At 35.0% G+C, this 11,569-nt stretch overlaps 1 protein-coding gene across 2 annotated transcripts in view; it reads left to right on the top strand.

Moving 5' to 3' along the window:
* SEH1L (SEH1 like nucleoporin) overlaps positions 1–10,597 on the top strand; it is a 13,304-nt gene extending 2,707 nt beyond the window's left edge. The window contains exons 3-9 of one of the 2 annotated variants that reach the window (XM_085322480.1): positions 457–603; positions 2,014–2,225; positions 3,504–3,602; positions 4,784–4,924; positions 5,243–5,400; positions 6,103–6,253; positions 9,866–10,597. In XM_085322480.1, coding sequence (XP_085178606.1) covers positions 457–603; positions 2,014–2,225; positions 3,504–3,602; positions 4,784–4,924; positions 5,243–5,400; positions 6,103–6,253; positions 9,866–10,055 — 1,098 coding nt within the window. In that variant the 3' untranslated portion in view covers positions 10,056–10,597. Of the gene's footprint in view, positions 1–456; positions 604–2,013; positions 2,226–3,503; positions 3,603–4,783; positions 4,925–5,242; positions 5,401–6,102; positions 6,254–8,243; positions 8,357–9,865 lie in introns of those variants that run through there. The other variant, XM_085322481.1, reaches the window with a different exon arrangement.
* Positions 10,598–11,569: the final 972 nt, after the last annotated feature.

The following is an 11,569-nucleotide window of genomic DNA, read 5'->3' as shown; positions in this document are numbered from 1 at the left end:
AAAGTCTCTTTCCTTAGAAAAAGAAGTATTCAGTTGACTAGGTATGAGAGTTCCTTATGAAGAAAGAGAAGATAAGTAATGCTCTGCAAATGCTTTAGAAAAGTACAAGGGAGCTTTAAAAAAAAGAGCTTAGTAATGGCTGAAAATCGAAAATAAAGCTAATTTTTGCATCAAGGCAAAATCTTATCTTGCAACCATTTGTTAGAACTTAGCATTTAAAGGAATAATAAATACTGCCTTGAAATAGACTTGTAATAATTAACCAGTAGTAGTAAGACTTTGCAGTGCTTGTAGAAGTAAATAAGATCAACAGTTGCTATATTACTTTAAGCTTTATGAAAGAGGAATGGTCTTACAACTTCCTAAGATTTACTTCTTAAAAATCATGCATAATTGCTTGGAATAATAGAATAAGTGTATTTCCCTAGGCTATAGCATTTTGGTTTTATCTTGCAGACGCATAGTGGATCTGTGTGGCGTGTGACATGGGCTCATCCTGAATTTGGGCAGGTCCTGGCTTCCTGCTCTTTTGATAGAACTGCAGCTGTATGGGAAGAAATAGTGGGAGAGTCAAATGATAAACTCCGAGGGCAGAGTCACTGGGTGAGACTTGGACTTATTAATTACAGTTTTTATACAAAACATATAAATGTATTTTCTATTCCTAATTAACTTGTTTGCTTATCATAAAGGCTGAAGCTTTCAATGTTTAAACTCTAGAATTAAGCAGAGGACTSAAGATAAAGATTGTTCCAAACACTGAGTTACTGGACACTTCTGTTTTTGCAACATATTTTCTATTCCTGATAAAGTCGGAGAGTACACTCTGTTTTCCTGTGTTAATATAAAATCCCGACTGGCTGTTTTTCATCACTTTTGTTAACTTACAGGGTAAGCGCTTTAAAACCTCTGCGCAAACAGCTGAATAGCAACATTAAAACCAATGAGTGTCATTTCTATTAGCGTTTCCTAATAAGATATTTCCCTTATAAACCTGCAGACGTGATTCCTTCTGTAGCACAACTGAAGTTGTGCATTTTCTTTTTCTGAGATTGATGTGAGAGAGCTCAAATAAGCACTTTTCTTTTTCACCTTTCAAACAATAGCTCAGATTTGGAGGAAAAACCTTTCACTCAAAAATAGTTTTGTGGATAGCATTTTACGAAGGGAATTCTGTACCTACGCAGATTATTTTGCAAGTATTTTTCATTCATAATGCTATATAGCTCAGTCAGTATGCTATTTGYGTCTCTAATAATTTATTTAGGTTATATCTTCAATATATCTGCCGTATGCTGAAGTTTTATAATATTGAAATACCATTGGCACTCAGGGGAGTGTGAAAGCTGATTTTCCTGTGCAGGTGGTAGTTGAGACTTCTGATTTTTCAGCTCAAACTCATACTACTTGGCAGGGGAGAAGACAACTTGGAAAAACAAGAGTTTATAGTTTTTTCCTTTTTCATCCTATCAAATATCTTTTGAGATCACCCACTCTATCAGAAATACTTGCTTTTCTGATACTTTTTGCCAAGAAAATGCTTTAAGGTAAAATTTAAGGGGTGGGGGGAAGAAACCCACTGAAGTTTAAAAGCAACACCATCAGGCTTCACAGTTAGCATTGTTACCAGTATGAATGAAGAGGACAGTTTCAAAGTGCCTGTGGCCAAAAGCATGCAATAATCTCATATTTTATGTTGTTCTTCCCCCTCCCCACAAGAATCACTCTTGAGGACAAGAAAACTTTTGCTGGTATCAATACCTTTAAATCACTGTGAGTAGATCCCTGTTTGGAATTCCATCAGTGCAATGATCTGTCACTTCTGTAAGGTGATGTATAAAGATTTTTTTTTTAGCTCTTTAGCTCTAGAAAGAAGAGTTAGTACGTGAAATGCATATGATTAGATGATCCTATAAAATGGTGCTGTCAGACTTTCATTAGCTTTTCCTATGGTATAAATTTTTGAAGAAAATTGCTAGCATTTCCTTCAACAAATTCTGTCTTTGTTTGCAGGTAAAGAGGACAACTCTAGTGGACAGTCGGACATCTGTTACAGATGTTAAGTTTGCTCCCAAGCATATGGGTCTTATGCTAGCGACTTGTTCAGCAGATGGAGTTGTAAGGATTTATGAAGCTCCAGATGTGATGAATCTCAGTCAGTGGTCACTGCAGCATGAAATCTCAYGTAAACTAAGCTGCAGTTGCATTTCTTGGAATCCTTCAAGGTATGTTATTAAGCCTGTAGATTTTGCTGTGTGAGGGTTTAAGGAGAGGATCCAGAGTTCTGAAGTGTTACAGAGTAAAATTCCCAAATATGTCCACAGAAAGTTAAGTGTATGTTAGGGCTGGAAAAAAGATGCTGACAATTCCTATAATAAAGCCAGTTTAGCTGAGCCAAAGAAGTATTATAAAAGATTCTCCCATTCTGTGTGAGAAATACTCTCAGCTTGATTACTTTTAATAGATAATAAGCTAAAGAGCTACTGAGCGCCTTTTATTTATTCCACAAAGCTTAATTGAGATTTTTCCTATGAGAAAGTGTTCATAAAGGAATGATTCTTTTCTTGCTTTTGCGAGAAAAATTTTTCTCGCTGTTGCAACAGATAATAATTTTGACAGCTCTAACGAGGACGTGCCCCTTGCCRGTGCAACAGAATGTGTTGTGCTAGGAGCCACAGGAGTGTTGCTCACAGAAATACAAAGCCACTGTTCCTTTAGTTGTACCCTCAAGGGCTCCATGGTGCACTCCCATGTTTAGATGGGATGTGTGGTAGTTGGGTAGTCCCTGTCCAGAAGAATACATATGAGCAGAGGTCTCCCTTTACTTTGCATCTCACAACCTCCTTCAGCAATAACAGGAAGGGAAAAAAATCATTCAGGGCAGAACTGCTTTGGATTCTGTTAGGTTTGGAAATGCKGAATGTTGTGCTGAATGTCTTTTCCTATGAAAGCAGTGGTCTATATCTTACTGCTGTTTTTTTTGTTGGTRGTGGGATTTTTTTTTTCAATTCACGTAGTTGTAGTCTGCGCTGAATAATCAAAGTACAGACTTTTTCTTTAATGCATTGGATAGTGTTAAAATTGATRAAATTAGGATTCATCTATGTTTACCCTGTAAATGTAATTCCTCTTCTGAAACATGAATGAAATTTACTAAATCAATAAGTAGGAATAGTGGATAGGATGCAGACCCTGCTGTGTAATGTATCAGAAATCCTTAACTACAGATAACTACATAAATTCATTTCTATTTTCTGGATAAATACATTGTCAYGATACTGAAATGCCAAATAAGGTTTCTCCAATGATTTATCTGTTACTTGATGTATAAGGAGGATGTTCAAGACAACAAAATTGAGGTTGCACGGGTAACAGAATGATATTTACTAATATTTTAGTGTGTGTTTTATATTTTCTTTATAGGTGTATCAGAAATACTTTAAATACTACTTGTTTACTTGCTTGAAATGCTCTATAAAAATATTTACTGTTTTCCCTTCCAGCTCTCGAGCTCATTCTCCAATGATAGCTGTAGGAAGTGATGACAACAGTCCAAATATATTGGCTAAGGTTCAAATTTATGAATATAATGAAAACACCAGGTATGCTAAACTACTAACCAGTATAACCTTTGTGGGTAGTTCATAGGATTTGAGTAGTTCATAGGATATGACCTTTTACTTCATTCCTGTAATTACATGTGGGGAGAGGAGTGGTAAATGATAAACTCCCTAGAGACAAAACTGAAGAGTGTATCTTGAAAAAACAGCCTATGGTAATTGATAATTATGTTCCTRTGCCACAGAATGGGAAAAAAGGAAGAAGGACCTTGGAATATTTACTGATGTTAGTGGACATTATGGATTTTGAAAATTTTGTTCTCAGTATGGAAATGCCAGTGTTCTTACCCGAGTTTTAAAGCAGGAATTGTTGTTTCTCCTTCTGTTAATTTATGTATTTGATTTTGCACAAGGAATTAATAGAACCAAAGTTAAAATTCGAATTGCCCTACACTAGAGACCCTTTTTTAAAGGTTACCTTAACGATGCTCAAAATGTAACAGTACAATGTTAAAGAGAAAAGTATGTTTATAATGACAGGAAGTTCTGTGAATTATTAACATGCTGTAGAAGTTACATGGTTCAGTTTGTSGAGTTAAGAACTAGAAAATTCCAAGAAGTGTATGCACAACCACTTCTAAGTTAATGAGATGATGGCAAAGAACTTGTTTCATTCAGAATGGCTACTATGTGAACAGAGSCAAGGTGTTTTGTGGATTTATGCTTCAGATGATGTCCTCTATCCACAATAAAAAAAAGTTAATGTAACTTATCTTGWGGTAAATGAGACTATAAAGGAATGCATGTTTATTATATAGCAAAGTAGGCAGRTAGTGCTCTGCTCACAAGCACAGAAAATTGAGTAAGTTATTAGAATATAAATTCATTCTAGATTTGTGAATGGAAGAATCTTTTTATTTCCTTTCTCCAACTCGCAGAAATATATTCTTTTTACAGGAAACCTTGCTTTGTTGTATGAATTAGCCCATTGTTGTTACTAGTTATTGTTAAATATCTGATATATTCAATTTCTTAAGAAATCAGCTTGCAGTTACTTAACACTTTCAATTTAGTTTATGTTACAAAAATATTTTTAATTTATTTTTTGCCAGTCTCATTGTTAATCCCTCTTTCCCCTGTTCCTCTATGTGTGGGTCATTTAAATTGCGTCACTGGCAGTTTAGATGGCACTTAAGATTAATTTCTTATCCGTTGTTCTACAGAAAATATGCAAAAGCAGAAGCTCTTATGACAGTCACAGATCCTGTACATGATATTGCATTTGCTCCAAACCTGGGAAGATCCTTCCACATCTTAGCTGTAGCAACCAAAGATGTACGAATTTTCACGCTAAAACCTCTAAGGTGAGCTTAAAAGGAACATAGTTCAGTATAATGTGATGCATCCTGTATCTTCTTATTTTAATAGCATCTAGGAAGCAAAKAAATTATCTGTACCTATTTAAATAATTTAATCTGTGCTGAGCTGTTTTTAGGAGCCTGATTTTTAAGATAAGACTGTGAGCAAGACAGTAGTTTTGTTTGAATATCACTTAGCGTTTCTAATCTAGTAACAGTTGTTACATAAACTCCTTGAAGGACCTAGTCCCCTGTTTTTGTTTGCGTATTCAATACAGACCTTTGAACACTTGTATAGAGAACTGTCACTTTTCTCTTAAACAGGAAAGAACTAACTTCTTCTGGAGGATTAACAAAATTTGAAATTCACATTGCGGCTCAATTTGATAATCACAACTCCCAGGTCTGGCGAGTGAGCTGGAATATTACAGGCACAGTGCTTGCCTCCTCTGGTGATGATGGCTGTGTTAGGCTATGGAAGGGTAAGAATTCTACAGGTCATCCACTTGAAGTACAATTAGCTTTATGGTATGCTAAAGTACATTTGAGAAAACTTAATACRTTATTGGAGTCTTAAGTTCCTTCTAGATTCTTGGATAGTAGATCTTAATATTGCTGTGTGCATTTTAGAAAAAGAAATAACTTCTTTTGCTTGAACACTTGTTTTGTTGTATGATTTAGGCTGCTGTGGATACTGTAAAAACTGATATACCTGAGTTTTTTTGCACTGGATTAAAATGATAGAAAATTGTTTAAATTAACATACATACAGCATTACTATCTTTGCCTGCCGCCAAACCCAGAAAATCTGTATTCATCACAACAGCGTTCATGCAACGTTTTTTTTTCCTGGAGTTCTTTTTTCTGATCAAATTTCCAAAGCAATTGCAAAAATCAGTGATAGTTTCCTCAGCCATTTTCATTTGATTCTTGGTTAGCATTTTAGTGAGACCAAAGCTAATTCATTCTTGCTATTGAACAGAACTGAGGTTTAAGTAATAGATAGGCAGAAACTGTCCGACAGCTGAAAGATCAAATTCTCAGCTGTTTTAAATTTATATAACTGTATTGAAATACAATTCAAATTCACACTAGCTGCGTAGCTGTTGAAACAACATAATCGTTTCAGAGGTTGGGTTTCAGGAAATTAACTTTTCTTTTTGTTTATATGTGTATATTTGCAGCTAATTATATGGACAACTGGAAGTGCACTGGTATATTGAAAGGTAACGGGAGTCCAGTCAATGGTAGTTCTCAGCAGGGAATTTTTAATGCCTCTCTAGGTTCGGCCAGTACAAGCCTACAGAATTCACTAAATGGATCATCTGCTGGCAGGTAGGCTAATTAGTACAGAGAGTGAATTTCAGAAAATATTCTCTGAATCTTCTTAATTTTTAATTTGGATTAATATTCATGCCTGTTTTATGTTTAAGTGCAATGTCGTTTATTGCTTTAATGTTAATCCAGGTTATTCTGTTTTTTGCTTTGAAGTGGTTTATTTTATGCCAGTGTTAAGAGAAAAACCAAGAATACCATAACGTACACTGAATTGCTTTGTTTAAATAAGTAATACAAACAATTGTTTTTACTTCATTCCTTTCACGTTCTTAAAAACATGTTTTTGAAGTAGTTTCAAACAAGGAGAAACTGCATCATACTGTGAAGTAAAAACTGCCCTCTGAAATACATATTTACAAGTGTGAATACCAGCCACTATTTCTATTTTTGATTGGGATAATGCAGAAAAAGGAAGTGGGGAGAAGATTTCATAATATATAGTTTAACAATCACATATTAGCCTTACTCTGCATTTTTGCAGACAACATCAATTGAATAAAAGATCTGTTTTTTAAAAAAAAAAATCTTATTCATTCATACGGAGTTCTTAYAGCAGATTAATTTCCTTTCTCCATTATGCTTTTACTTTGTAATAATAATTTCTGTAATTGCTGTTTAGTAGRTAGGCTTAACTGCCTTAACTGAAATTATTTTTAATCTGTCCATCCCAAAATCTGGAAATAACTCCTGCTAAACTATTGAATTCTACGTTGTACAGTGGAATGTGTGCAGTCGCTTTACAGGATGTGTCCTATATTAAGACTTATGGGGACCAAATTCCACAGCAGCAACTTCTAAGTTTTGGGGCCACGGTTACTTTTTTCTAATGCCATGGAATTGCCTCCATTTCCATCCACATACAGCTACTAATGGGTCTTTCAGTTTAAAATAGTCATCTGTGAAGTACTATCACAGTTTGCTTTTGGAGAGTTTTGGTATGTTTGGTTTCTTTTCCCTCTGGCAGTGAATCCTGAATGGCAGTTCTGACTCCATGACCCTTAGCTCTTTTGAACAGTTCCCTTATAAGATAGATGGGAGAGGAAGAGGTAGTAACAGGCCAAATACCCAGCAAGAATGAAGGCCAGAATGATACTGATCATCTAGTTCCAGGAGGTGCTACTTATTTTGTAGCAAAAGTGCTGAAACACAGTCCTGTCTTGGAAATGTGATATCCAAAGATGTGTAATTATTTGCCTGAGCTCGTACAGGGAGATGATGACTATTTCATACCTCTTTGGAGTAGGATGTGTTTTCACAATCTCTCAATTATCTAAAACTGTACTGCTGCCACAAGGTAGCCTTACTTCCAGTGGATGTTTGTATCTTCTCCCTTAAGTTGGTAGTAAGCTATTGTGAACTGAAACTTTAGCTTTTTTTCTTTTTTCTTTTTTAATTCCTCACAGGCTCCTGCCATTATTCTGTATTTTGATAGTTGTTGTTGTTCTTATTACTTAAAAATTACTCTGGGCTCTGATACAGAATTCACTTTTTCTTACAGAATTAAGTTTATGGCTGTGGAATTTCAGATTTTTTTTTTCTATCTTAGGTACAGCCTTACTATAAAACTGATGCACTTAACTACTTGTTTTCTCTCATAATCACAGTGACTTGAATTGCACAAGCATCATTGCTAACTCTTTTTATTAGTGGATTAACATTTTAAACAAAGCTGTGTGTACTGAGTTTGCCCAAGCTGATATGATATATGGATGTCTGTGACTGTAGATGCTACATTTCAGTGTTTATAAATTTAAACATTTAAAACAGCTAAAGCATGGTCAGATTTCAGCCTTTGGAAAAGTTTCGTGTGTTAAAACACATCTGATCATCAAACTGGGTTAACAGTGAAAATTGRTTTAGAATGATTGACAATGTAGCTTGTGGGGAAAAAAAGTCAGTAGGGCTGTATTGTTGTGCTGATAATCATGTGTGTCTAGATCTGTGATACGATTTCCCTTCTCCATTTGTATTATGTCCTTTTTAACAGAAAGCAGAGCTGATACCAAGCTAACTGGAGTAACTTTGGTGTTTTGCTGCTTGTTGCATGCACACAGGAATGGAAAACGATCTCCTTTTTTCCCTCCCCAACGCCGTTTGACCTCTCCCAAGACACCAGCAGCCAGCTAACTACTAAACGCAATTCAAAAGGCCTTTCTAAAACACATTGTATACTTTTTTTTTGTACTAGCCAACACAGTTTGATACTGTTGGAACTTCTGATAGAAAAACAGAGAGGCTCCTTGTGGAAAAAATTCTATCAAAACAGTTTTTTGGAAACTTAAAGTGAAATTAAAAGGCTAGTTCAGTAATAAATATGAGAATTTTTTTTTGCCCATGATGGGATGGGAGGAGGGAAGTGACCATTAAAAAAATTTTCATTTAAATTGTTTAGATAACTGATTGTTTTACATCTCGTAGTGTTTAATATCTGATTAAGGTTCCCAAACATCACAACTTTGTAACTGCTTTGTAATATATGAAACTGTAGTTATAAAAGGATAAAAAAGGGGTGTGCTTTGACAGCTGTACAGACGGTAGCTTTTAATAGTTTGGTATTGCTTCATTTATAACTTAGTACAACTTCAAATGTTTTGTAAGTACTGTCATACTTGATTCATCCTAGCTAACTAAGAGTACTTCTTCTAATATGTATTTGTACATTTCTGTGACAGTGATTCCATGGAGTAACTAAAATTCTGAGCATAGTATCTTAAAAAAATGCATGCATTTGAGCCATACAAAAATTGAAAACCAAAATGCAGCTTGATGTGGATTGTCCCATGGTTTTATTAATCACATAATGTTCCTTTCTGTAAGTCCACAGAACTGTAACCTTTAGAAAAGAAAAACCTTTAGGTATCTGAAAATTATACTAAAATGCACAAGTATTACGGGTAAAAATGGCAGAAAGGTGATGTGAAATGGCATAATTCTGAGCCTTGCATTTACCAGAAAAATTTTCTGAGGATTTTGCAGAAATATGTAAATACGTRCAACAACTGTATTTCATTGGAAGTAGTTATTCTCTGTAAATGTATATTATTAAATTTAAAGTATTGTAAAAACAAAATGATGGTTTTTACGTCTATTCTAGAAGTGCTGTGAACTTAATCTGAATTAGATGCTTATGCAAAAAATGTACTTGCATAATATTTAATGCAACTTTTGTTGCATCTTTCGTTGCAAATGAAGCGTTACTAAAAGTTCTGTTAACAAATCACAGGAATTCTGGGAGAGTGAAAGCAGGTTAATAGTTGTGCTACAGAATCTCTTCAATTTCCAGAACAACCTATTCTTTAGTAAAGTGTATGTTAGGATTACTTTTGCAGTAGGATTACTTTTACAATATTCTTTTCTATGAACTTCAGTGGAAAAGATTGTACTTTTCATTTAGAGAACAGCTTCCAGAATTGTCTTGTTTTGAATTACAGCCTTGATTTCTGCTATTATGTTCTATTGGTTTTGGCATGGATATACTAAAGCATTTTATTTATTTTTTTTCCAGCATGTCTTTTCTCCCCTTTAGTTCTCCTTGTATTTACTACCTTTCTCTTTTTCTTCTGTTTTTTGTTTTGTTTTGGTGTTTTGTTCCTGTCTTAACTGTTTCAGGTATTTCTTTCCCCCTCTGGATTCCCCACGGGCTGGATCGAGATGGTCCAGTCATGCCCAGCTCCTTCCTCCTCCTCCTCTGATAGAGCACTCTTGCGATGCTGACACTGCCAACCTTCAGTATCCRCACCCTCGCAGACGATGTGTCTCTCGGCCTCTTAATCTATTACCTGAGAATGAAGGGGTTTAACATACGTTAAGTAAACTCTAAAGGGCCTTACSTTTGCAAATACTTCAATTTCTGGCTGCTTTTTTCTTCTTTCCTGCAGAAGATTTTCAAAATTTTGGGGCTTTATTGCATGTTTTGCGAAACAAACCACAATATTTGGAACACGTTATTTGTGCTTGTGCATCAAAGGGACAATTTAATCTGTACCCTTTGAACTTTAGCAGCACAGACAAGCAGTAATAACCATGAGCTATCTACARAGTACCTGACTTCAAAGTGCCTGTCTTTATTATTTGAAATCAGTTTGTTGTGGTCTTTTTCTTTTTTAATATATTGTGCTGACAAAATGTGAAACTCATTGTCAAAACTCAACATACTTTCAAAAAGCTGTTCAGTAACTAAAGGATGATGTTGGATCAGCTCATAAAAGAAATACATTCCTGTGTATACTGCAGCAAAAGAAAGTTTGGAGCCTTTGGTGGTTTTAAGAATTTTCCATCTTGCTGTATAGATATTTAAATTTTATAATTGTGATTGACTAATAAACTTATTTTAAAATGTCATTATTAGTATGCTAGTTTCATAATAGGCTAGTTTTTTTTTCTTAATAGGTTCTTGCTCAAGGAGATTTCTGGATTCAGGTGTCCATTCTCAGAACTTTGCTTTTATAATGTTATGTGCCATTCTTAAGTGTACAATTGCACATCATATTTTTCTACCAAGTATTACRTTCTGACTTTTCTCATAGTTTGTGGAGGGTCTGCAGAGAATTGTTAGATTGCAAATCAAATTATCTCTTTCTTCAGTGATTGAATAATTTATTTACAACATCTTGAAGAAATAGTACTGACTTTAAAACCCAGTCTTYAATGCATCAGCACAGGAAAAGCATTGCTGTGAATCAATATGTTGACATTAACTGTCAGCTCTGGCTGGTTTGAGACACAGGAAGGAGAAGGATAAAGCCGGACAGTTATTACGTGGTATTTCTACATTAGCATTACTCTGTTGCTGAGCTTGTTTAGCAGATCTTAGAAGGATGAAGGTGGGTTCTGTGCAGCATAAAAAAGCGTATTTCCTGGTTGTGTGCTTTAGAGTAGGCTTATACTAATGGTCTAGCCTTGGAAAGAGTAGTGTATGGAGAGGGCAGTCTATGTTATAGCAGATTCCTGTGGGTTTCACTTCTATTCTAAAAGATGTATTTGCTTTTTTTCTTGTAATGCTTTCAACTATTTTTGCTCAGATACATGTTATACGTTTGTTTCTCTGTTTATCTTTGAGGAATTCAGCTTTAGTTTACTAAAGCACATGTGAGGTAAGAATGGCACTATGAAGCGCTTGTTGGCAGCGTACAGAGGTACGCTGCTGGGAATCGCCAGCTTGCGGGAATACAGCAGTGAAATACAATGGGCGTAAGAGCAATTACTTGTACCTTTTTATCAAGAAGTTTATGTTTTTATGGAACCATGCCATCTTTTGTATGGTAAATGGCAACAGAGATGTTACGTGATTTAAAAAATAAGGTTTAAATGTGC

The sequence above is a fragment of the Rhea americana genome, unplaced genomic scaffold, assembly GCF_003343005.1.
Source record: "Rhea americana isolate MKP2758 unplaced genomic scaffold, rheAme1 scaffold_78, whole genome shotgun sequence".
NCBI lineage: Eukaryota > Metazoa > Chordata > Aves > Rheiformes > Rheidae > Rhea > Rhea americana.
This window is presented reverse-complemented; position numbering and strand designations above follow the sequence as displayed.